The sequence below is a fragment of the Chrysemys picta genome, chromosome 7, assembly GCF_011386835.1.
Source record: "Chrysemys picta bellii isolate R12L10 chromosome 7, ASM1138683v2, whole genome shotgun sequence".
NCBI lineage: Eukaryota > Metazoa > Chordata > Testudines > Emydidae > Chrysemys > Chrysemys picta.
Genome location: NC_088797.1, coordinates 37,260,179 through 37,287,799, shown reverse-complemented (window position 1 = coordinate 37,287,799; position 27,621 = coordinate 37,260,179). Strand labels below are relative to the sequence as shown.

Below are 27,621 nucleotides of genomic sequence, written 5' to 3'. Positions count from 1 at the left end.
AGTACTCATACAACCAAGCATTAGTCTGTAATTGAAACTTACACAAAGAAATCTACTACAGTACTAAAACCTTGTTCCAGGAAAGATTAATCCTTTAATATAAGGAATCAGACATCTCTCAGTCTGAGTTTAGAAATCAAAATACTTTTTAAGTAGCCAAGAGGGCAAATAGTAGGCTGACTGGACACTAATTCTGGCAGGCAGCAAAGTTTTGCTTTGATAGCTTCACTTCTTTTCTTCCTTTGTATTCAGCTTCCTACTGCTGCAGCACTGCAACTATTTAAAAGAAATTGCTGAGCTTATTTTAAACCTTCTGGGAAAGAAGGAAAAAACAACAACCTTAAAATGCTACAAAAATCAGAGCCAAAGGAACACTCTGTCAGAGTTCTTTCCACAACATGGCAAGGGAAGAGAGGGATAAAAAAGGAAGAAGAGTAGACAGATCGACTGCAGTGTCTGATCTACGCCTTCCTAATACTGAGGAACTGTTTAATGAACACAAAGAGGAACTAATGTAAACCTGCTTCTGCTGGTAATAAAGGGAGATATCATCCCCTGATCAGGAAAAACCCACTTACGGGCAATGAAACTGAGCAAGCTGAAACCTGCTATTTTCTTCAGCGTAGGCCATTGGCTGTGTGTTCTTAGAGGGGGAGTGGGGTTAACCTCTTGTAGAATGGGTATGGGATGTGACTCTTCTAGCCCACAGAGGTGATGAAAAACACAAGGAAATGTTAAAAGCAACAGAGGGTCCTGTGGCACCTTTAAGACTCACAGACGTATTGGAGCATAAGCTTTCGTGGGTAAATGCTCACTTCATCAGACGCAAGGGATGCGTCTGATGAAGTGTGCATTTACCCACGAAAGCTTATGCTCCAATACTTCTGTTAGTCTTAAAGGTGCCACAGGACCCTCTGTTGCTTTTTACAGATTCAGACTAACACGGCTACCCCTCTGATACACGGAAATGTTGCGGCTCTTGGGACACTTGCAGAAGGCAGGCGCTTTTTTGCTTCCAGGCTCACCATTCCCTAAATCTTCTCCCCAACACGTGAAAGGGAAGATAGTGTAAAATGATGCAAACAGAGTCAGCATTACCTCACGCTGAACAATCCCTGTGGCTTTGGAGGGGGAGAGAATGATGTCATGGAGAGCAGTGATCCCACCACATACCTCCTGCCTTGCCAAGATACAAGCTCATAGTTTGAATGCCCAAACAGCGGAGGGCATTTCACAGGATCATCACAGAAAACAGGGAAGTCGATGACAGACAGTCTGCTCCTCATTTTGCATGCCTCAGCTATCCCATTGGTGCCAGGCTTGCAGGGCCGGCTTTAGGCCAATTCAACCAATTCCCCTGAATTGGGCCCCGTATCTAAGAGGACCCCGCGCCCAAGCCCCGGTACGGCATACCAGCATGTCCCAGCTTCCCCAGGGGGCAATTTAAAGGGCCTGGGGCTCCCAGCAGGGGCTGGAGCCCCCGGCCCTTTAAATTGCCACCAGAGCCCCACTGCTGGAGCCCTGGGGTAGGGCTGCGGGGCTCTGGGGGCTATTTAAAAAGTCCGGGGCTCCCACTGCCTCTACCACCCCGGCCCTTTAAATAGCTGCGGGAGCCCCGTCACTTCCCCAGGGCTCCCTCGGCTATTTATTTAAAGGACAGGGGCGGCACAGGCAGATGGAGCCCTTGAAATAGCCCCCAGAGCCCTGGGGTAGCGGGGGGCTCAGGAGCTATTTAAAGGGCTGGGGCTCCAGCTGCCTCTGCTGCACCCCCTGCCCTGCCTGCAGCCAGCCCTGCACCCCCTGCCCGCAGCCAACCCCTGCTGCACCCCCTGCCCTGCCTCCAGCCCCGCCCACCCTACACGCACCAGCCCTGCACCCCCTGTCCTGCCTGCACCAGCCCCTGCCGCACCCCCTGCCCGCAGCCAGCCCCTGCCGCACCCTCTGCCCTGTCTCCAGCCAACCCCTGCTGCACCCCCGTGACCCTGCCCGAAGCCAGCCATTCCCGCACTCCTCTGTCTCCAGTCCTGCCAACCCCTGCCACACACCCCTGCAACCCTGCCTGAAGCCAGCCAGCCCGCCCGCCCACACCCCCGTCTCCAGCCAGCCCCGCACCCCTTGCCTTGCCTGCAGCCAGACCCTACCTCCAGTCAGCCCCTGCCCTGCCTCCAGCCAGCCCTATGTCCACGGGTGCCCTGCAGTTCCCAGGGCAGTAACCCTGCACACCGGCTTCAATGAGGGGGGCAGGAAGCAGCTGGGACCCACACATGTGCACACACCCCCAGGGAGTGGCGGGCACCCACACATGTGAAAAGGAGCTCATTAATAACCAATCAACAGCATATATGATGCAATATACATAATATATAATTTTATTATTATAGTTATGGAAAGTAAATAATACATGGAAGAAATGAAAGGCTTTTTTCACATGTTTTTTTGTTAGTCATCCCTGCCAGGGTCCCGCCAAAAATGTTTGAATTGGGCCCCGCACTTCCTAAAGCCAGCTCTGCAGGCTTGGGTGCCCTTCACTAGTACTTCGGAGGGAAAAAATTGGTCATCAAGTCATCAGAAATTGGGTTGTTACATCACCAGCTATACAAGTGGGATGTAAAAAAAAAAAAAAAAAAAATCACAGATGGAACTAAAGGAGTGGTTGAATTACAGTAGAATCTCAGAGTTACAAACACCTTGGGAATGGAGGTTGTTGGTAACGCTAAACAAAACATTATGGTTGTTCTTTCAAAAGTTTACAAATGAGCATTGACTTAATGCAGTTTTGAAACTTTCTGATGCAGAAGAAAATGACCCTTCCCTTTATATTTTTAGTAGTTTACATTTAACACAGCACTGTACTGTACTTGCACTTTTTTTTTGGTCTCTGCTACTGCCTAATTGTGTACTTCCGGTTCCAAATGAGGGGTTGACTGGTCAGTTCGTAACTCTGAGGTTCTACTGGACGGATAATAAAACATTGGGTCTTGGCATTACTTACAGCCATAGAAGTTAGAAAATAGAAGACACCTGTTCTGGTACTTCACCACTCCCCCCATAGACTATTCCATGGGATCTCTCACTGTCAGGTAGTTTTCGCTGCTAATCAGCCTCAAGACTCCCGCTTTATTTCATTCCATTACTCTTCTTCATCTCCTTCCCTCCTCCCCCAGTAACCCATTAATTCATAGCTTGCTTTGATGTCTCCACTTTTCAAATACCTGTAGCCAGGTATGTCCCCTCTCAGACATGGTTTAACAAAGGACACATTTATTTCTTTTAAATCTTTTCTCTGCAGACCCTTTGATAGTTTTGTAGGTTTGATAAAATGCCCTCCAGTTTCTCTGCAGCCTTGGCTATACTGGCGCTGTACAGCACTGCAACTTGCTGCGCTCAGGGGTGTGAAAACACCCCCGTCTGAGCGCAGCGAGTACAGCGCTGTAAAGCGCCAGTGTAATCAGAGCCTGCAGCACTGCACGCTCGCTCGCAGCGCTGCACGCTATTCCCCTCGGAGAGGTGGAGTACATACAGCGCTGCGAGAGAGCTCTCACAGCGCTGGCGGCACGACTACACTCACGCTTCACAGCGCTGCCGTGGCAGCGCTGGGAAGTCCCGAGTGTAGCCAAGGCCTGCTTCTTTCTGGTATTAAGGAGCCCTTCTGTTTAAAACTCTAATATTTAAAAGGCAAGTACCTTCTGATAAAATGAAGAAACATTGTGGACTGGTGGGTAGGGCACTGGACTGGACCGGACCTCAGGAGAGCTGGTTTCTATTCTCAGTTCTGACACCAATCTGTATGTCACTTCTCTCTCTCTCTCTTTCCCCATCTGTAAAATGGGGATAACGATACTGACTTCCACTATAAAGCATTTTGAGATCTTAGATGAAAGGGGTTATACAAGAGCTAGGTATTAATTGTTATTAGAAGGGGCCTATTTACTGAGGAGCATCTACATTTCCCTCCTTTGCAGCTATGGACCGGAGAACCAGGGCATGGACAGAGATTCCAGTGTTTTATAGGGGCTGCCATTCTCTTGCTTGTGACGGGGCTGTATAAAGGCGTATACAGTCTGAGGTAGCTGCCAGAGGGTAGTTGCACAGCAACCCCAGAGCTTGGGAGGAAGGATTCTTCCACACTTGCCCCAGACACATCTACTCTAGTGCCCTGCCCTGCCCCTCAGACCATTTGCTGAATGGAAGATTGGGCCAAAGTGTCTCATTCTGCTCTCAGTTACCCCCTGCTATCCAGAGAACAGAGCTCCTTAGGATTTACATGGGTGTAATTTAGAGTTCATCCCTAAAGAAGTGATTTTAGTGTCCTGTTTTAGTTGATAAAGGAGTGCGGAGATAATAATAAAAGGAACAAACTCTGTAGCCATCTCTTCAGAAAACTGGATAGAGAATTTAACCAAATGGTTCCAGCATCATTTTCCATGAGATCAAAAAGCAGATTCTTTATGTTACCCACCAGGTGGCAAAGTGCTGGGTAAATTATGTACCGCACATAATGTCTGGTACTGTGCAATGTTCTGGCTTGTCTGAAAATTATCACCTGAAAAAGACATGATCATAAAACCCTTTATCCCTTTTCCCCCTGCAGCCACCCACTTCCATGGAAACTGGAATGGCAGTCTGCAGCCGAGCTGCTAGAGCACTGGGAAATTTCTGATGCAGCTACAGACTGAGCCCCATAAGTGCTGTTCGGCAACTAGAAAGTAGTGACTTTGGGAGCCAAATCCTGCTCACCCATAAGCAGAGGAGTCGTTCTACTGACTTCAGTGTGAGCTGAGTAGGATTTGGCCTTAGGAACCAGACTGCTTCTAAAATCTGTATTATTCTAACAAAGAAAAAAAAAAAGGGGGGGGGGGGGAGAAGAGAACAAGCAAACCCAAAAAGCGCTGAAAAAAACCATGCTGTGGTTGTTTTGTGGCTCTTTAAGACTCCCGCTCTCTTGGCTGCAGGGAGGATTTTCTCCTCCTCTCCCTCTACCTGACCCCTTTTCCTGGCTGGTTATTTTGGCCTGCTTATTCAGTACTTCACTCCATGGCCACCTCCCACCCTCATCTGCCCTTTTCTCAATCTGGCATTTTTCAGGCAACACAGGAGCAGGTGACCCTGTGTAGTCAGCGCTTTGTTCACTCTGCCCAGTGCTAGGCAGAACAAAAGAAGCTCCAGTGAGAGACTTTAGGCTTCCCAAGAGATCTATGGGCTCCTTAAGTGTGGCTTGCACAGGTGGGAGTATCACTTCCCTAATGGTTCTCCTATAGCTGTCAGATGGGATTCAAGTCAGGTGACCACTTGTCCTTGGAAATCAGTAACAGTTCCTGTTTTACAGGTCTGTTCCACTGTCCCTGCTGCACGTGATCTCTCTCTCTCTGCCTCACTCCCTGCCCCCCAAGAAAAGAACAGAAGTGTTTTGTCCCTGCTCTTGCAAACCCCTGCAGACTAACCACCTGAAGAAGCTGATTATCACATGATTTGGTGAAACTGGTGCCAAGCTCGCTAAGCAAATATACTGCTCAAGGACTTCCCCCACCAGGCCTGTCACATGTGAATACTCTGCCCTGTGCAGCTCCTCTCCCCCCCACCCCACAATACCTGCATGACTCCTCAAGCCAGGCCTCCCATACAGAGAGTCAAATCCACAGGATGGTGGGGAAGAAGGGAGGATGCCAGGTTGTGGAGGAGGGGGTGAGACTGGGCACCCCTTTCTTTCTTTCTCCTGGCTCCAGCTTTCAAAACCCTTCTGTGCATATCTCCCTAACCCCCGTCCAAACTGGAGGCCTCTAATAGCTGCACAGGCAGCTGTTCCTATTTTTCCACTTTGAAAATCTGGTCACGGGGGATTTGAGGGGAAAATAAACTGGCTGACAAGTCTTGGCCTGCACAATCATCTCAGATACTCACTTGGTTCGAACTGTGGGCAGCCAACCAAATGCCTTCTTTTATAATGGTCATTTTCTAGTAAAAGAACATCCCAAATGCCCATCCAGGCTTGTGAAAGCAAAATATTTGCCTATTCCTAGCACGGAGCAATTAGAGGGAAACATGTGCTTGGAATATTTAAGAGCAAAAGGATCTGATTGGCTGTTGATGAGGTAATGATTCATTTAGGACTTCCATAAGACATTCACACACCCTTTAGGCTGGGAAGAACTGCAGCTTTTCAAAGGCTAGATTTCATTTTCAACATTTGGTAAAGTTTATACTCCCTTTTAAATGTCAATAAAGGGAATCCCCACATTCATACCTGAAATCAGCATTTAAATACACTATTGGCTGAATCCCACATGGTTACGCATTTCAGATATTCTTTGGGCAGAACACTATGTACTCTGAAGGACCCATTTTGCTGGGGGGTGGGGAGGGGGGGAGAGAAGAGAGACGTCCTCGGGGGAAAAATACCAGCATTTGTAAAACAAAAAGGCAGATAAAAAACATAGGACTCTTCCTTAGGTGTTCTAATCTATGGCCAAGTGTTTTTAGAACAAATGAGAGTCATATTATGAACATTTTCTTCTTCTTACATACTCCTCTGCATGTTAGGGGACAAACTACACGGACAAATTTTAATTTGTCTTAGAACTGTCTATTGCTGAGTAATCTGCTATCCAGATGTTGCAGCAACAATAGTAACATCCCTGTTATACTGCATATAGTCAATGTAGGTTGACAAATTCCTCCAATATGAAGTCCTAGGCAAGCCTTCCCCCGTTTTCTGTTTCTATAGAATCAAATATATTCTTCACAGAAGAAACACAATTTAAACAAGCTACGAAGGGTCAAATGAAGTCCACAAAAGAAAAAAAAAATGTGCAAAATTCAAAGAACCCTGTCTGATCAGACTCCCTCTTCAGAAATAAACTTATACAAAGCCTAATACCAGCAAATATGTCTCCATTAAGTTTTTATTTTAAAATTCCAATGGAGTCAGTTCTACAAAATTCCCCTTTTAGATTTTGCAGCCCAGACATTACAACATTGAACTGATGCGTGAGAATGGAGGAGAACTGGACTATAAACAAATGGGAAATTATTTTCAACCTCCAAACCAGATTGAAATTTAAAAAGTAAACAAATCAGTAAAAAAAGAGTGAAAAGTTGGAGTACTAAAAGTTCTTTTAGCTTTATTAAGATAAAGGATTATTTGTAATATACACATGGGTGAGGTATTTGGATACAGCATTTTAAAAATATCTTTTTAAAACCTGACAGTAGTCTTTAAAGATTTCCAATCCATCCTTTACTCAAAGAACTGTGGGAAGACGTTGCAGGAGTATAAAATCAGTTCTTTATGAACTCAATAAAGCATCTAGGGGTCCAAATTGCCTCCAATCTAGAAAAAAAAATGATGCAAATTATGTGCGTCTGTTGAATAGGCTTAAAGATTGAATAAAAAAGGACAAACTAATAACACTGAATTGGTTGATACGTCCCTTCTTCCCAAAAATTACTTTCTTATTTCAAAGACTTCTAAAAGAAATCCCCATGAAGAGTTAAAGTCCTCAATTTTATATTATATTTAAGGCAATAAGATCCTTAGACTTACAACATCCTTTTACAGACCAGTGATGGTCGCCCCAAATTTGAGACCGTATTGAGCAGCATAATTACAGGCCTTTACATGCAATAAAGGTAGGAACAGAGGCTGGAGAAAGAAGCTTTCACTACTACCTTAAAGACAATTTTCTTACCAGAACACCCAAGTCTTTTTCAAAAAGACTCCCACTCTTGCCCTATTTTTTGCCTCAGGTATGAAGTGAGAGCCAGCTTTGGACCCTCCCAGCTAACAAAAAATTAGATAAAATCCAAGCTTCTCTCCAGGAGAGACTGAGCCCTTTTTACAAAAAGAAGGAAAAGAGGGCTTGAAAAGAATACAGCAGCCAATTAAAGGGAAGACAATGAAGAACCCAGAAACGATGCAAAAGACTTTCAGTATAGATACAGTACCTATATAGGATTACATTTAATTAAAACATTTTATGTCAAACCTCCAAAAATGACAGACTTCAAGATCACTGAAAAAGTGATCCGATAGAAGCTCCCATTGAGCACTGGTTCCTTATTTGGCATGGGACAGCTCACTCTTCCATACGCAGCAAGCCTTGTGGACCGGGGGGGGGGGGGGGGGGGGGAAGCAACAGATGTCATATCTTGACTTTAGTAAGGCTTTTGATAATGCCTCACATGACCCTCTCACAAACAAACTAGAGAAATATAGCCTAGACCAATTTACCATAAGATGGGCCCACAACTGGCTGGAAAGCCATACTCAGAGAGTAGTTATCGATGGCTCACAATTGAGCTGGAAAGGCATATTCAGTAGGGTCTCACAGAGATGTGTCCTGGGCCCAGTTCTGTTCAATATCTTCAATGATTTAGATAATGGCATAGAGTACACGTATAAAGTTTGTGAACGATACCAAGGTGGGAGGGGTTGCAAGTGCTTTGGAGGACAGGATTGAAATTCAAACTGATCTTGACAAACTAAAGAAATGATCTGAATTAAATAAGATTAAATTCAAGGAGAACAAATGCAAAGTACTACACTTAGGAAGGAATAATCAATTGCACAAATACAAAGTGGGAAATGACTGCCCAAGAAGGAGTGTTGCAGAAAAGGATCTGGGGACTTTAGTGGATCACAAATGAAATAGGAGTCAACAATGTAATACTAGTGCAAAAAGAGCAAACATCGTTCTGGGATGTATTAGCACAAGTGTTGTAAGTAAGTAATTCTTCAACTCTACATAGCACTGATAAGGCCTCAATTGGAGTATGGTTTCCAGTTCTGGGCACCACACTTTGGGAAAGATGAGGACTAGTTGGAGAAAGGCCAGAGAACAACAAAAATGATTACAGGTCTAGAAAACATGACCTACAAGGAAAGATTGAAGAAATTGGGTTTTAGTCTGGAGAAGAGAAGACTGAGGAGGGACACGATAACAGTCTTCAAATACGTAAAAGGTTATAAAGAGGAAGGTGATAAACAATTCTCCATAGCCAGTGAGGACAGGACAAGAAGTAATGGGCTTAAAATTGCAGCAAGGAAGGTTTAGGTTAGACATTAGGAAAAACTTCCTAACTGTAATGGTAGTTAAACACTGGAACAAAGTATCTAGGGAGGTTATGGAAGGTCGGTCATTGGAGAATTTTAAGAACAGATTAGACAAACACCTGTCAGGGTTGGGCTAGATAATACTAAGTCCTGCCTCAGTGCAGAGGACTGGACTAGATGACCTATCAAGGCCCCTGCCAGTTCTACATTTCTGTGATTCTATGCATATCAACTAAAAGAAAATAATTATAAATTACTCTTTCAGTGGATAAGGACACCCTCATGTTTAAAAAAAAAGATGTATTAAACAATTGTGGGAAAGCATGTGCAATGTAAAGTACCTTTCTCCATATTTGGCGGGAATGTCCAAGAGCACAGGGATTCTGAGGACGGATTTCATAATAAAAATCTACCCAAAATGAAATTACCAGTGGATCCACAGGTAGGGCTTCTGGGGCTTCCAGATTTAATATACATATTATCATTGCATAATACAAACGTTCTTCTCACACCTTCTGGCAGCATCAAGAAATGCTCTGGGAGAATTTTGGAACTGGGGGACCCTGATGATAATTTGAAACCCAGGAGGCTATGGAGTATTTTTAAAATGGAAAAGCTGATTATCTGATACAGGGACAACAGTTTTCCAGATGTATCATTTCTAGAAAATAAAAGATGACAATGAAAAAAAAAGGATCTGGGAAATTTAGGAATTTTTCTTAATGTAAAACACTAAGCCTTTAGCCTCTATTCTAAAAATAGATGGCACTAATAGAAATGATATCCCTGCAAGACAAACGCGCAACACTGGCCTTTAAAACATGACAAAATCCCAAAGTGAGGCTAGGATACAACACAAGGCAGAACAGAAAGCTGGAAATGATGTATAAACAATACTCTATAACCTCAATTCAATATTGAGGATGTCAGTGATTTACAGTAACAGTAAAAAGCAACAAGATTGTGTGGAATGCAGGGAGGAGTCCTGAGCCTCCCACTGGAAGAGGGTGGACAGGGCCTACTCTGCCTCCACAGTCAGGACCATGTCTTCCACCTCCTGGCCCTGCAGAGGCTCCTTTATGGTGCAAGTAGTCTGGGGTGGAGCTCACTGGCACATGCCTACCTCTGCCATCTTTAATATGATTGGCAGCTCTTCTATCTTCACCCAGAGAGATCTCCCACTAGACCTCTCCGAGCTACTGGTCTTTTACCAGGACCTCCTCAGGACATGGAAGCTAGTCTCAGCGACCAGGTCGCGGGCAGCCACTGAGGCGGGAGGACCTCCTTGCAGAGCTCTGCTACTCAACCCCCATCTAGGTGTGCAGTTGGCAATTCCTCTAGGACTCTCTCAGAGGGATGTGCACCAGAGGCTGGTCCTAGCTGGTACCCCAGGATTGGAGAATGCCTGCACTACAATTGGGGGAGACTGGGAGGACCCCATGATGCTTGGCCAGCGCATGGGGCTTTCCATCCCTCGTGCCCCCCCAATCATGTGTTCCAGGAGGTAAGAGCAGCCCTATTGACCGCCTCTCGCATTTTCCTTGAGTGGTTCCTATGGGAGGGTGCTCCCTGCCCGCCTCTCGTCCCTGGCCCTCAGAACCTTATCAGGCCCCTGCCCCGCGAGCCTCCCTGTTCACCCGCTATGTTCCTCCGCCTCTGAACCGTGCCCAGAAATAGCTGTATGTGCTCATGCTCCACACCCTTCATTTCCTCATCCACGTGTCTTGCCCCAACATCAAGTGGTGGAACCTCCTGCCACCCAAAGAGGGTGAGGAACCCCGGTGGGCTAGTTCCTCTCTGGTCCCACGGCTGTTGGGGACATTAGTCGGTGGCTCCTTCATGCCCGTGCTCATGGCGCCGTGAACAGGGCCGGCTCCAGCATTTCTGCCGCCCCAAGGAAAAAAAATAATAAAAGCCATGATCGCGACCGGCGGCGGCAATTGGAAATAAAAAAAAAAAAAAGCCGCAATCGGCGGTGGCAGTTCAGCGGCAGGTCCTTCGCTCCTAGAGGAAGTGACGGACCTGCCGCCCCCGAATTGCCGCAGGTGCCGCCCCTCTCCCTTGGCCGCCCCAAGCACCTGCTTGTTAAGCTGGTGCCTGGAGCTGGCCCTGGCCGTGAAGGATCCTCCCCTACTTTACACTACCACAGACATGGCCACTTATTTTAAAATCACCCACCTATTATCTGTGGGTCCTTAGAAACATTTGTCACCTACCATATCAACCTTACACACTTAAATATGGTACTGTATAATCACTGTACTATACTGTACTTGGTCAGTTCGTACTAATGGGGCAGTATTGGTGGATATAGGACCTGAATATCCCAAGGTCTTCAAGTCCAGCTGACTGGTAAATCAGGCATTTCCAGAATGCAGTCAAAACAAACAAGGACATAAATCCATGGTCATTTTTTTTTTTTTTAAAAACAATCCAAAGGCTTCCTACAGTCTAGTTTCTCAATGAGCCCAACCACAAAGTTTGAATCCATCAAAAGAAGGCTTTTCCAGTTAGTGTTTTCTTCCTGCCTACAAAGAAGGAATGGCTTCTAATGTTGTTTAGATCTGGCTATTCAAACCACCTCTTTCTCTGAGAGTGCTGGGGAAATTGCCTAATTAAACACAGCTGGCCCCACCATATTTCCCTACCAGCTTCTGCAGTTAGGGCATGCAGCTGTGATCTTTCCTCTACTCTGGGAGTGAATGGTATAACACTCTTCCTGCCAACCCATGCACAGGGTCTGTTCACTCTGTTACAACTAAAAATCTGTATGCACAGAAGCTGCTTTTTAGGTAGAAATTCTGTCTACTCTGGGGATAACAGAAGTTCAGATGTAGCAGATGCCACAAAACATCTTTAAAAATGTATGTATTTTTAGCAACATTAAACAACTGCTCCTAGTCTGATGCCAAATTATAGCCTAAAAACAAGTGTTATGGCCAAGATATGAACTCCTGGAAATAGATGTTTTGTTGTATTCATGGCTGTGCTCTCTATTGTCCTATTCCCTGATGATGATCTCTAACATGCTAATATTTTGCAGAAGACAGCCAACAAGTGGGCAATTTGGAGCAGCAACCATTCTAGGCTTATCTACTCCACCCTAGTTTACCATGCAAAATTGGCAAAAGATCTTTAGAAAGAAAACTGTGCTATGGCTTTTGAAAATCATTACTTAGCTGTATAAGCAAGTAAAATCATGCATATACTTCCGACAGATCTAGGTGGAATTCCATAGGATGTAATTTCTATTGTGGCAACGGAGAGTGATTTTTCATTACTGTATTTTAAAGCTTTGCTGTTTCATAACTAAAAAACAAATCACATTCAATTAGGTAACATAGCACCTCCTCCTCTAAAGGGAGAGTTCAGCCCCTTTGTTAGCAATTTTTTTCTCCAAAAGTGTATCTCCTTCAATTTAAAATACAGAAAGAATGGAATTGTTACTTGTTTCATATAGTTTTCTATTTCTGAGAACTGGGGCAATAACAAAATGAAATGAAAGTAGCTCTAAACACCATCTCTGCATGGTCCTCTGTAAGATGCAGACTTTTGGGAACCTTGACTTCTCCAGTTAAGTGGCCTTAAAGCCACTTAAGGGCAGTGGGATTTTTAAACCTCCCCAGATACACTTGGATGAACAGTGTAGCTTATTGCTAGAGAAACAGATCTACAGTGATGATGCGACTTATTTTTCAAATTACCTTTGGACATCTAAGATACCATGACATACCTGTGCACTAAGAGCAATAAACACATAACTTTTGAGTTACCCTCAAATAATGTCAATTCAAACTGACACTGTACAGTGCATCAAAGCAATCAAATGCAATAACTAGAAGTGGGGGGAAGGGTTCTTTACAGTGAAGGGAATTTCACTTGTAAACCACAGAGTGTTACCTAGAGGTGCCCTAAAGCAATTTCTAGCGTATCAATTGCCCCAAAGCAATTCCAGTCCCACAGGTTCCCTTTTTAGTAGTTTCCTATTAAAACTTTTAAGAATGAAGTTCAGTATCCTTAAAGTTGTTTTCCCACCACCTGTTCACAAGTGTTAAAACCTCATGTTCTACCAGGCACTGTTTTTGAAAGTGAGATTGCATGCAGGAGCAACAAGGGGTTTACATGGAATGTCACAATGCCATGTTGGCATCCTTTCATCTGCAAGAGACAGTGGGAATTGCAGCCTATGATGTAGATGGTTTGCAATGGCTCATGTGACTGAATAGGCTAATCCGAGATTTGCATGTTCTTTGGCAAATACTGAAAATTGGTTGGGAGCTGCCTGCTTCCTATGGGCTCTTTTCTCTTCAAATAGTAGGAGCCAGCTTCTGTCATTGACTTTGATACCCTGATGGAGATGATGGCGCCACTTGCTATAATCACTTGCCAAGATTTCCCATTGGTCAGAATCAATTCCAAATTCCTTCATATCTCGCTTATGTGTGTCTTTATAGTGAAGCTTGGGACGTCCTGTTGTTCTTGTTCCCTCTGATAGCTCCCTGTATAGCATGTCCTTGGGCATGCATCTGTCTTCCAACCTACTCAGATGGCCCAGCCAATGCTGTCGTCTTTGCTTGAGCAGGGCTATCACAGTTGGCAAATTTGCCCTTTGAAGAACCTCTGTGTTAGTGACTTTATCTTGCCATTTGGTGTTGAGTATGAGGCGTAAACAAATGTAGGTGGAAACCGTTTAACCTTTTCTGCTGATGAGCACAAGCTGTCCATGTTTCCCCACCATACATGAGAGTTCTGAGGATGCAAGCTTGGTACACTAGCATTTTGTTCTTGATGGCAAGCTTTGAGTTGTTCCATGCTCTCTTAGTCTGCTAGAGGTGGTGGAAGCCTTTCCAATGCGAACATTTAGTTTTTTATCTAGTGAGAGATTGGTTGTCACTGTAGAACCTAAATAGCTGAACTTTTGGACTACTTCTAGCTGGTTTGCATTTAAGGTAACTGAAGGATCTTGTGGAACCCCCTGTCCTAATACAACTGTTTTCTTGATGCTGATGGTGAGAGCAAATGCCTGACAGGCACTTGAAAGGCAGTCCATGAGTTCTTATAGTAGTTCTTCATTGTGGGCTATGAGGGCAGCATCATCAGTGAATAGAAGTTCCCTGTTTAGCACCTTTTTGACTCTGGTCTTTGACTTAAGTCGGAACAAGTTGAAGAGTTTCTCATCTGATCTTGTGTGGAGATACACTCCATCTTTCATGTCCTTAACCCACAGTTCAAGAGTGCTGAGAAGATTCCAAAGAGTGTAGGGGCAAGAACACATACTTGCTTCACTCCACTTTTCATCTCAAAGCTGTCCAAAGTGGACCCGTCAAACAGGATAGTTACTCTCATGTTGTGGAACAAACATATAAACAGGGTTGATGGACATCCTGTCTTTTCTAGTATTGCAAATAGATCTGCTCTGCTGACTGTGTTGAATGCTTTGGTTAGGTCCAAAAAGGCAATGTACAATGGTCAATTTTGCTCTCTGCACTTTTCTTGGAGTTTACGCATAGAAAGTATCATGTCTATAGTTGATCTTCCAGCCCTCAATCCGCTTTTCCTGCTATGCTTAGTAGCGAGAAACCCCTGTAGTTGTTGCAGTCGTCCTTTTCACTTTTTATACACAGTGATGATGTTTGCGTCATGCATTTCTTGTGGTACCTCATCCTCTTTCCAGCATTTAAGTAGCAGCTGATGAAGATATGGTAATAGGCTGTGTTTCCTGCACTTGAGGATTTCCTCTGGGATTCCATCTTTTGCAGGAGCCTTGACACTTGATAGCAAATTAATACAAGGTCTAATTGGTGCCAGTGGCCTGATTGTGGATGTCGTCATGACACTTTGTGGCAATGTTTTCCATTAAGATATGAATTGGTAATGCACATTTGGTTTTGGGCGTAGAATTCAAGAAGTTGTTGGCCATTCTCATTCATCTTGCCAATGCCAAAATGTCCTAAACAATCTGGCCATGAGTTGTTTGCACCGACTCTTGCATTAGCGTCACCAAGGAGGAAAAGTTGCTCAGTGGCGGGTATTCTTTTGATGGCTTGATGCAAAGAGTCGTAAAATGTATCCTTCTCCTCGGGGCTAGATATGAGTGTTGCTGCATAGGCACTAATGATGTTCACAGAGCTGATGGTTGTCTGAAGTTTAAGTGAGATGATATGCTCTGACTTCCCAATGGGTGTTTCTAGGACAGTGGTTTTCAAACTTTTTTTCTGGTGACCCAGTTGAAGAAAATTGTTGATGCCTGTGACCCAACGGAACTGGGGATGAGGGGTTTGGGATGTGGGAGGGGCCCAGGTCTGGGGCAGAGGGTTGTGCTGCAGGGTGGGGCTGGGAATGAGGGGTTCAAGGTGTGGGAGGGGGCTCTGGGCTAGGGCAGGGGGTTGGGATGTAGGAGGAGGTCAGGGCTCTAGGCTGGGGGTGCAGGCTCTGAGGCAGGACTGGGGATGAAGGGTTTGGAGTGCAGGAAGGGGCTCAGGGCTGGGGCAAGGGATTGGGGCACAGGTTGGGGTGTGGGGTTACCTTGGGCGGCTCCCCGTCAGCAGCAGTGTCAGAACAGGTAGGCACTAGCTTGCCTTTGCTGGCAGCACCACCGACGGGACTTTTAATGGCCTGGTCGGAGGTGCTGACCATAGCTGCCGCAACCCAGTGCCTTACATTCTGCGACTGCAGTTTAAAAAACACTGTTCTAGGAGCTTTACCTACTTGTTTCTCACAGCGAAACTGACACTGTGCTGATGATTTTCTTCGCTGCTTTTACATTGCCAAAAATAAGGTGTAACTGGCCTCTTGGACAGAACCAGCATCTGCAAGTCTTACACAATGCTATGGGTCTTAAAGAAGAACTCTAGTGCCAAGCAGGATCTATTTGAAACTTGGCATTGTCTGTGCAAATATCCTATCCATAGAATCTGGGTGACTCACTGCAATCTTGTAAGTCTTGGCAGCCTTGTGCCAACATAGACACTCATATGGGAAAATCATACACACAGTGTTATAAAAAAAAAAAAAATCACGCAAAAGGTGCAACCTGTATTCCTACGCCACTGCACAATGCAGAATTTGCACAGAATTAATGTTCTGCGCAGACTTTCATGTTTCCCTTGCAGAATTGGGGCTGCAAAGCAGCTGGCAGCCATTAGGGGCTGCTGGACTCTGCAGAACCCAGCTCTCCAGCTTGCAGTGAGCAGAGCACTCAGCCTAGTTCTGCAGGCTCTGGCTGCTCAGCTTTATCCTCATTCTCCTGGGAACAGGACAGGACCCAGGAGACCCAGCTCTGGTAAAGGATAAGGAAGGGCAGGGCCTCCCCACACTGCATCCGCTGGTGGGACAGTAAAGAAGCTGGGGGGAGTAAAGGCTCTGTGGGGGATGTCTGGGCTCTGGGGGGAAGTGGGGTGCAGGTATCTGGTCTCTAGGGATGCCTCATAGCCGGGCTCTGTGGGGAATGGGGTGCAGGTGTCTGGGCTCTGGGGGTGCCCCACACAGCCCCCTCCAGCACCTCCCAACTGAAATTGGCTTGTTGTAATGATTTCTTTAACTCTCTACTCCTGGTGGGATCTTTTTTGTTGTTGTCTGTATTTTTGACATACTTGTTGACAAGTATTTTGAAATAAAATTACAAAAATAATTGAAACTGGAGGGATTATATTGTGTTATTTTGACAAATAACATGTGCACACTATTTTAAATTCTGCATAATTTAATATTTTCATGCAGAATTCCCCCAGGAGTAAACCTGAGTTGTTGTATAGTGCTGTGTTTCTGAGGACTTGCCACTGACGGGATACTAAAAACAAACAAACAAAAAAAACCACTAGATTGCTATTGAATTTAATGTTGAGTTAGTATTCTTTATCCTCTCACTTGCCCAACCAACAATGCAGAAAGATCACTTAAATGTCTTTTGAAGAACACTCTCCTCTATTCTCTTCTGTACATGTTGTTTGGGGTTTGTTTGGTTCCCCCCCGCCCCCCATTGTCAGCTCCATACTGACAGGGCAGCATATGACCAGGGAGCAGCTGACAATTCCAGATGCCATCATTCATTTGTGTGTGTTGCCTGGGTACTTTTTTTCCTTCTCTTAAGTCTGTTTTCCACAGCCCACCAAAAGAGCTGTATGTCAAGCCTGAAGCTCAATGAAAAGAAAAAAAACAAAGGAAAAAAAACAACAACCCACAACTCAGGGCCTAATGACTAGACAGAAATACACCATCACATCAGGCCTTTTAAAGGTCATCCAAACTGTGTCATTGTTCTCTCCTTTTTCAACCAACTTGAATCTTTGAAGATATTCTAAAAATAGAAATGCCTTTCTCCCCCAGTTCACTTTCTAGGCAGGAAAAGCCTGCAAAACCCTTCCCCTTATAAGATGTCAGTGAATTAAAGGCAGTTTAAATGCCTTTTGCAAAGAACCTCAAAAAGAAAAACACACACACACCCCTCTTCAGGTTTTTACAGTCAGACCTGGTGGATCTGTATTTAGTATTGTACTAGAATATGAAGCGATACATGAAGGTGTCAACAGATTTACATGATTTGCAATGTTATAGCATATAATAGACAAACTGATTATTTATTAATCCAAATAAAACAAATTACAACGCTGGCAGCTGAATAGGAACAGTAAACTGACTTGTATAAAATTGCAATGGAAGCTGAAGCACCCAGTAGCTCAGGGGTCCCCAACGCGGTGCCTGCCGGGGCATCTAAGTGCACCCACGTACTGGCCGGCGGATGAGCATCCACCGAAATGCCGCCGACAAGCAGCGTCATTGCCACCGAAATGCGCTGATTTTCTGGAGGCCGCTGCTTGTCGGCGGCGACACCTATTGACTTTGCTGCTTGCCGGCAGCATTTCAGCGGATGCTCGTCCGCCGCCACGGTCCTCCGTGGCTCGTTGTCTGGCACCCACCAGACAAAAAAGGTTGGGGACCACTGCTTAGCTCATTAGAAGCTACACAATTATCACAAAAAGATCCTGCAAGACTTCGAGGAGAATTCCTAACACTTCTACAAATAGCACCATGGCTGCCAGTGTTTTTAAAAGGATAATAAGAATGAATCTTCAAAAAGAACAAGGAGTACTTGTGGCACTTTAGAGACTAACAAATCTATTTGGGCATAAGCTTTTGTGGGCTAAAATCCACTTTATCAGATGCATGCAGTGGAAAATACAGTAGGATATATATATATATATTTTATTATATATACACACACACACACACACACACACACACACACAGAAAATGAAAAAATGGGGGTTGCCATACCAACACTAACGAGACTAATCAATTAAGGTGGGCTATTATCAGCAGGGGGGAAAAAAACAACCCACTTTTGTAGTGATAATCAGGATGGCCCATTTCAAATATTTGACAAGAAGGTGTGAGTAACAGTAGGGGAAAAATTAGCATGGGGAAATAATTTTTAGTTTGCCACAAGTACTACTTGTTCTTTTTGCTGATACAGACTGAAAAGGCTACCACTCTGAAACCTGTCAAGATTGAATCTTGGCACTTGTCCAGCACCCTTCATCTACACATAGAGAGGAGGTTTATAGATGTTAATTGAGCCCAGAAGTAGTTTGTGACTAAGTCATGTAATTATACCCATTGTACAGATGGGGAAAACAGAGGCACAAAAGTGTCTTCCATGCAGCAAAGTCAATAATACAGCCAAGAATAGAATCTAGAAATTCTACTACCCAGTCACTGCTCTAACCATCAGATTACATTTCTGTAATTAGATTTGACTGTTTAACTCCAGTAATTTGAAGACAAAGAATTTTTAAAACGAAGTATGTGTTAAAAGCAACCAATACAGAGGGTACAGGTTAACAGTTACACAATGGTCTCAAGAAATTATCTGATGAAGTCAAAAGCAAAATTTCCAATTGACTTCACTCATTTTTTAAATGTTTGTTGACAAAATTTATTACATCCACATATGAATACGTGGGGGAAAAAATTGATTCTATTATATCGACAACGACCAAAAGCCAGACAGGGTGAAAATCATTTTCTAGAAGCTAGTGGTTTATTCTGTCCTATAGTCTCTTCAGTCATTAGTAAGGCAAAAATTTTGTCATGGATATTTTTAGTAAAAGTCGCGGACAGGTCACGACGTCCGTGAATTTTTCTTTATTGCCTGTGACCTGTCCGTGACTTTTACTAAAAATATCCATGACAAAATGGGGATCTGAGGGTCCCCACACTGCCTGCAGCGGGGCAGCTGCACAGGGGCTAGCAGCTCTAGGGGCCACCACCATGGGTTGGATGTCAGAGCTCAAGGGTCCCCCCCACCCTTGGCTTGGAGCCCACAGCTCCCTGCTCCTGTGGACGGTGGGGACCTTGCAGCTCCCGACTGCTGCAGGCTGAAGTCATGAGGTTACTGGAAGTCACAGATTCCGTGACTTCCACAATCTCAGTGAGTAAATCGTAGCCTTGATCATTAGCCATGCCATATGCTATTTTTCTTCTCATACTGATTGCTAATTGTAAAGATGTCAACTTTATTCATGATGACCAGTAACACGCCACACAGAACAATCATGCACTGGCAAGGGAACAGCTATATGATCTAATTGGCCTGTTTCCATACCTAACTGCTATGATTTCTATGCACATATACTGCTTTCTTTTTGCTTCTTACTTAAAACTCCTCTAGTGGTGGGTCTGGGGGGTTATTTTTGGCTGAAAAGCCAGTATCACATATCAGTCTCTGATTCTGAGTTACATATTCCTTCATTTGAGGGACTGAAATATTACCAAATAATGAGGGGGAAAAACAGCGTTGTACTTACTTATTAAAAAGATTCAGTCCAATCCTATAATGGCGTTTTCTGATAACATCATTACTGAAGGCAGGTGAATCCCAGCTGTTCCGAGTTTCTTTATGGTACGTTTGTTTGCTTAAGGTTTGTTCCCTTAGGCTGTCTCTAGAAGAGGACTCAGAGCTGCAATTTATTGTGTCGTTAGAATTGGAAGTGCTATTGATGCTGTCATTGTCACCATCAGAATAATCAGACTCTGATTTGCTTTGCCTGTTTGCTGTGCCATTAATTGCTAAGTGACTATCAATGGGCCTTGGCTTGTGTCTAGCCTCCTGTTCTTCCCGGGATATAATCTTGGTAGGAATACCATGTGGGATATGTTTCGGGCTTCCTTGTTGACTAGTGATTCCCCGGTCATATGCATTTTGTCTCTTTAATGAGCCTCTCTCTGAGCGATCACTTAAGTCCACTGAACTGTCACTAGGTGGTTCTATAGTTAGCAATGGCAGATGATCCATTCTCATCCTTTGCTCCTGGCATTCCAGCGAAGGGGTGCTCCTGCAGCTTGTATCAGTGTCTATCTTATCATCCTTGTGGGTCATGGACCAGTACTCTTGAGAAGAGTTCATTGACCGAAGCCTCAAGTCAGATTCTGTGCTAGACGGTCTGTCCACTGATTGGGAAAGGGGAAGAGGTGGAGATAGCTCTTCCTCATCTATATATAATGTAACATCACTATACGATGCAGTCATCTCATCAAGTTTCCTGTGATCCACATTATGGATTGCTGGCTTAATTTGACTACAACTATCCCTCTCCATTTCACGACTTCTGACTTGATCAGGCGTCTGGACTTCATCAGAATGTAGACTACGGCAATTTAGCGCATCATCGATTGATTCTGCAAGAGATTTGACCTGCCTTGAAAAAGCATCCTCCAGTTCTGTTATAGCATCAGCAAAATCAGTGGATGCTGCTGGAGATTTCATTGTGGCCGATTCCCCGAGGTCACCACATTCAGATTGGACAAGGGCTCCTATTTTTGACCCATCATTTGTCAGAGAAACTTGCTTCCCTTCAAAGTAGGAGCTATGGACTTTCTCAGGTCCTTCAAAGGAAAACTGCATTCTCATATTGGACAGCACAATGCGTCTTGACATACGATTTTCAGACATAGAACTTCTAAGCCGCTCAAAATTTTTGTTCATCTGATACTGGCGAAAAGCTGTTTGTATAGTACGAGCAGCATGTCTAGTTATGAGACGGCCCCCATATTTCCGTTCTAGCATTTCCACCTAGAAAGGAAATAAATAAAATATTTTATAATCCAAGGACTCACTAAAAGTTACTAGCTGACACCTGATGCTTAGATAGATCTTTATAAATACCACAGAAAATGATATATTTTAGTTATACATCTAAAGAACTTTCAAAAGACAAATATTCAATGTGTAAAAAAATAAAAAAAAAAACCTCAAACTCAATAGATCAGCTATATAGTTTCATATAAAATTATTTGAGTGGTCCTTTAAAAAAAATTGGTCATAACAATGCCAAATATAAATGTATAACAACAATGCCAATATATAAAGAATGTATATTTTCCTGAAAAGCCATTCCAGATGTCTGGTTGCAGCTGTAGTGTGCTTAAAATACTTCCTTGCTCACCTTTTCTAGCCTGCAAATATTTCAAGCAACCTCAAGAAGCAATGAAACAGGGGTGTATTTATTTAACCTGGCTTTCACAAGGCACTTACACTTTCTACCTCAATCTTTTCATCTGAGAAACAGAGATAATACAGATTTATCTACTTCACAGAGATGCTGCGAGGATGTTGGTAAAATGTTCTGAAGATCAGAAATGTTTATTATTATGACCTAGTATTATCATAACTGATCAATTCCTATCAAATGTATTTACTGCTATATCCATTAATAGCTAAACATACAAATTAATATATATGATTTTGTGTGGGAGAATATTCAGTTAACTAATCTCAAAACACTATGAATAATTCATGATTTTTGTTGTCTTTAAAAACTACTACTGTCAATTCAAAAGGAACAGTAAAACTAAGCGGACATTTCATAAAATATATTTCCCAAGAGTGAGCAAGGACTGTTTTTCCTTAGAACATCCTAAGGTTATCCTTTAGCCACATCCAGAAGATGACACCAACACATCAAGTATACCAGGATCAACTTTCTTTTTGTTGGGCCCTTCGATTGAAAAGTATTTGGGGGGTGAGGGGGAGGAAAAACAAAAACAAAAAACAAAACCACATGATTGCTCACGAGCCCTGTGGCTACATTTTCTAATATCTTTCTACTATTTATCTTGCTTTCTGATACACCCTTGCCTATATTTGTTAACTTCTTAAATATTTTTCATGACTGCAATTAAAGCTTTCCAGAACAGTGATCCGCCATGTGTTTATATTGTTCTGAAGGGTTACGATCTTTTAGTATAGGTCTGCGAGGCCAAATGCATACTTCATAATGTAACATCTGCAGCCCTGATTCTCCATTAAGATGGCATAAAAGGAGCAGATGAAATTAGACCCTGTGGAGTATTGCAGTGCAGGGGGCCTTTTCAGCTAGTCCAGACCTCTATACAGATCCTCTGTGCAGCCACTGGTGTAGGTGTGTGCCAGGGATGCCAGGGCTAGCAAAAAGGCCCATAAAGGGCCATTCAGTGCTGGTGTAGTTAGAGAAACCCTTGTGGCTGCTCTAACTTGCACTGCAGACTGGACATGCCCCTAGCTAGACTCAGAATTTGGCTTAAAGCCACACTTACCCCACAACCCTGGGCTGCACCTCCTAGGCGCAGCTCAGAATGTGGCCCTCCATGTCTCAATGTGTTGATGTTCTATGGCACCCAAAAGCTATGTCAGAATCTTTAAATAAATTGCAAACTAGAGTCCTTATTTTTGCCACTTACTATCAATACAATGCGAGCAGCTCACACTCTCTTCCCTGTACAGCTTTGAATGCTTTTGTGTTTCACAGATCAATGTATGGCTCAATGAATCACTACCTATAAAATTGGTCAGTCAATGAAGCTTAGTATGTGCCAGAATCTGCCTTTGAACTTCATTCCTACAAATACCTTGTACGACTTTAAAATGAGCTAAAACATAGTATTTAATTGATCTTGATCATTGTTAAATTGGAAAAACTTGTCTGTTCCATTTCCAATAATCTCTGGTGTATAAAGTTGTAACCCAGAAATATACTGTATAAATGCATATTCTTTAGAAGTGCACCTCTTTTTGCAGTATGCATACTGTAATAAAAATGGCAAAGAGCTTAACTCTAGTCCCATCTAGAATATCTTCCCTTTTAGATAATGTTCCTGTATTTTGTTTTTTTTCAGCTGATCATGGCTGTCACAGCAAACATTAAAACAAACCAACATAGGACTTAGTACATGGCTCACAGTAAACAAAATAGTGTATGTTAAGTATGATCTCTGTAGCAGAACCTAAATGTACCGGTTTATTGTTTATTACAAACCTTTCAATTAAACACAAAAACACAAGCTTACCTACTTTAAATTATGAAACCAGTGGTTCAAAAAGGACACACTGGATAGAATGTGTAAGGTAACACATTCTAAATAAGGCTACTGTCAAGATACCTCAAATGTGATTTAAAAATGTTTCATACATTTAGAGAAGAAGAAGTAGAAAGGCCTTTTTAGAGAGACATCCTGAAGTCCTTACACAACTTCTACTTAGGTCTTAGGGCATGGCTACACTTGCGCATTAAAGCAACCCAGTGCGCTCTAACTCATAACGCGTCCACACTGGCAAGGCACGTAGAGCGCTCTGACTCCGCAGCTAGAGCGCTCCTGGTAATCCACCTCAGCGAGTGGAATAACATTTGATGTGTCCCCACTGGAGTGCTGCATGCCAGTGTGGATGCCCTGGTCTGTTAATGAGCTCTGATCAGCCTCCAGAAGTGTCCCACAATGCCTGTTCCAGACACTCTGGTCATCACTTTGAACTCTACTGCCTTGAGGTGACCAACCATCAGATCCGCCCTTTAAATTCTCTGGGAATTTTGAAAATCCCCTTCCTGTTTGCTCAGCCAAGCGTGGAGTGTTCTCAGCGCATCTTTCCAAGTGACCATGTCTCCACGTGCCAGTCGATCCTCAGTATGGAGCAATGGCAAGGTGCTGGACCTCATCAGTATTTGGGGAAGGAAGCTGTCCAGTCTCAGCTGCGCTCCAGCCACAGGAATTAAGATACCTTTGGGCAGATATCAAGGGCCATGATGGAAAGGGGCCATGACCGGGACGCACTGCAGTGCAGGGTTAAAGTGAAGGAGCTGCGGAATGCCTACCACAAAGCCAGTGAGGCAAACAGCCGCTCGGGTGCTTCCCCCGCGACCTGCCGATTCTACAAAGAGCTGGATGCAATACTTGGGGGCGACCCCACCTCCACTCCAAACACCACCATGGACACTTCAGAGCCCAGTTTAACAAGGCAGGAGGAGGAGGAGGAAGATACCCCGGAATCTGTAGATGCATGCAGCCAGGAGCTGTTTTCAAGCCAGGAGAAAGGCAGCCAGTCGCAGCGGCTGGTGCTTGGGGAAGGACAAACACCAAAGGAGGTGCCCAGTAAGCAGCTTTTATTTTGGGAAGGAAGTTATTCGGTGCGGGCTCTTGAGGCAAGGAGGGTTAGGGCTGCATGCATGCCTAGATGCGGAATAGGGCGTTGATGTTCTCTCTCACATCACGGTAATTGGCCTCAGTGATCTCTTCAAAGGTCTCATCCAGAACTTCGGCAATGCGCTTACGCAGGTTTCTCGGGAAAGCCACTGTGATCCTTGTCCCAGTCAGGCTAACATGTCTGTGCCACTGTGCCGTGAGGGGAGGGGGGACCATTGCTGCACACATGCAAGCCAGGGCGGAAGCTGCATTGTAATAGAAGACCCTCCCTTACTTCCCAGGTCACCCTCAGCAGTGAGATATCTTCCAGAGTGAACTCCTGTGGAAAATATGGGGATTGTGTTCAGTATAGGGGCCCCCTGCAGCTGTTGGCTCTCCCCAAGGCACAGAAACCCAGAGGACAGTACAGCTTGTGAAACTATCAGTCTCCCTTGACCCTGTGCTTACTCACCATTTTGGGGCTCCCGTGGGTCATGTGCACTCACTTTGGGATGGGCAAATGATGCTATTGCGTAGACTGTACTTGCTCTTAAGTATGGGGGAATCATTGCTCTGTCTGGTATGAACAATGCTGCCTCTGTTAAGTGTTGCATTTTGCCTTTACAGATGCAACCTTGAGATCTCAGTCGTCCGTGTTGTCACCGGCTGAAAGACTGCAAAGAATTAGAAAGAGGCCACGTAGAAGCAAAGAAGACATGCTGCATGAAGTCATGCAGCAGTCCCTTAATGAGAATCTAAAAGCTCAGGAGTGGTGGGAGAGCGAAAGGAGGATCCACCAGCAGAATGCGGATCGCAGGCACAAGAGCGCGGAGCTCCGGCAGCAAAGCACAGATTGGCTGATAAGCATCATGGAGCGCCAAGCGGACTTGATCCAGGCGCTCGTAGCCATGCAGGCGGAGCACTACCACGCCCACCGCACCCCCTGCAGCTCTTGTCCCAAAACTCTTTCCTTTGTGCCCCCATGTCACCTCCAACCCACTTTCCCCAACATCCAGGTTCTTATTGCCACCAGCTGCTTCCAACACCTGTAGTTTCACCACAAGCCCTGAAAACTACGACCCTTACCCACTGCACTCAACTCCCATCACCATGCATTATAGCACTGATTGCACAGCACTCCAGACAGGAAGGCTGAGTATAACAGGACATACGCAAATCTGTGATTGAACCTCAAATTGCTCCCTCAAGGCATCCCTAATCCTTGCAGCCCTGTGCTGGGTCACTCTAATAGCCCTGCTCTCTGGCTGTTCAAATTCAGCCTCCAGGTGTTGAATCTTTGAGTTCCATGCCTGAGTGAATCTTTCATCTTTCCCTTCACAAATGTTATGGAGGGTACAGCACACGGATATAACCGCGGGGATGCTCTCATCGGCCAGGTCCAGCTTCCCATACAGAAAGCGCCAGCGGCCTTTTAAACTGCCAAAAGCACACTCCACAGTCATTCTGCACTGGCTCAGCCTGTTGTTAAACCTCTCCTTGCTGCTGTCAAGGCTCCCTGTGTAGGGTTTCATGAGCCACGGCATTAAAGGGTAAGCGGGGTCTCCAACGATCGCAATGGGCATTTCGACTTCCCCTACAGTGATCTTCTGGTCTGGGAAAAAAGTCCCGGCTTGCAACTTCCTGAACAAGCCTGTGTTCCGAAAGATGCGTGCGTCATGCACCTTTCCAGGCCAGCCTGCGTTAATGTCAATGAAACACCGGCAGTGACGCACAAGCGCCTGGAGAACCATAGAGAAACACCCCTTCCGATTAATGTACTCAGAAGCTAGGTGGGCTGGTGCCAAAATTGGAATGTGTGTCCCGTCTATCGCCCCTCTGCAGTTAGGGAAACCCATTTGTGCAAAGCCAGCCACAGTGTCATGCACGTTACCCAGAGTCACGGTTCTTCTGAGCAGGATGCGATTAATGGCCCTGTAAACTTGCATCAACACAATTCCAACGGTTGACTTTCCCACTCCAAACTGGTTAGTGACCAATCGGTAGCTGTCTGGAGTTGCCAGCTTCCAGACTGCAATAGCCACCCGCTTCTCCACTGGCAGGGCAGCTCTCAATCTCGTGTCCTTGCGCTGCAGGGTGGGGACGAGCTCCTCACACAGTCCCATGAAAGTGGCTTTTCTCATCCGAAAGTTCTGCAGGCGTCATCCCAGACTTGCACGACAATGTGATCCCACCACTCAGTGCTTGTTTCCCCGAGCCCAAAAACAGTGTTCCACAGTGGTGAGCATGTCCATGAACACCACAAGCAATCTCGTGTCGTATGCATTACTCAAGTCCATATCATCGTCGGAGTCCTGTCAGTTTGGATTTTAAGGAGTAACTCGACTGCCAAACATGATGTGCTGGTGAGACTCATCAGCATATTCCTCAGCAGTTCAGTCTCCATTCCCGCAGACCAAAAGGGAAGACAGAGTGCGCAGCACAAAAAACGCTGAGAGATGGCGCCAAATGTGGACAGAAGCACAGGGATTGCTGGGATGTGAACCGATGCATCACGGGGCATTGGGATAGGCCACAGAATTCCCCATACCCTTCTGCCCCCTTCCCACAAGCCACAGTGCCAGAATGGGAAGAGGTGCTCTGTGGGATAGCTGCCCATAATGCACTGCTCCCAATGCCGCTGCAAGTGCTGCAAATGTGGCCACACCAGTGCGCTTGCAGCTGTCAGTGTGGACAGACTGCAGCGCTTTCCCTACTGCACTCTCCGAAGGCTGGTTTAACTCAAAGCGCTCTACATGTGCAAGCGTAGCCATGCCCTTAGTGAAGTCAAATGGAGTGTTGCCTGACTGAGAAAAAAAATGAACTAACAACTCAAGATTTGGCACTTCGAATTTAGTGTGATTATAGAGGAAACAATCTTTTTCTTTCTTTCACTAGCACCAAAGCCATTCCAAGTTTTAAATTACTAATTTTACTGAGGAAAAAATTGCATTATTTCACCCTGTGACCAAGATATAAGCCAAATGCATGAAATCATAACCACTGGAAGAATTAAGTTTTCACTTTGGAAAAAATGCCATATTTGTTATTAACATAATTTTGGCTGTTGCCTCAGTGAGCCAAAGAAATAGTGGAGTGGAGGTAGGGTGATCAGACAGCAAATGTGAAAAATCAGGACCGGGGGT

General features: G+C 44.7%; 1 protein-coding gene across 27 annotated transcripts in view; it reads right to left on the bottom strand.

Annotated features, from left to right (window-relative positions):
* The window catches only part of IQSEC1 (IQ motif and Sec7 domain ArfGEF 1), a 683,881-nt gene that overhangs the window by 63,103 nt on the left and 593,157 nt on the right, over positions 1 to 27,621 (bottom strand). For all 27 annotated transcript variants that reach the window (XM_008165506.4, XM_042849588.2, XM_042849589.2 and 24 more), the window contains one exon: positions 19,855 to 21,119. In XM_008165506.4, coding sequence (XP_008163728.1) covers positions 19,855 to 21,119 — 1,265 coding nt within the window. The remainder of the gene's footprint in view (positions 1 to 19,854; positions 21,120 to 27,621) is intronic.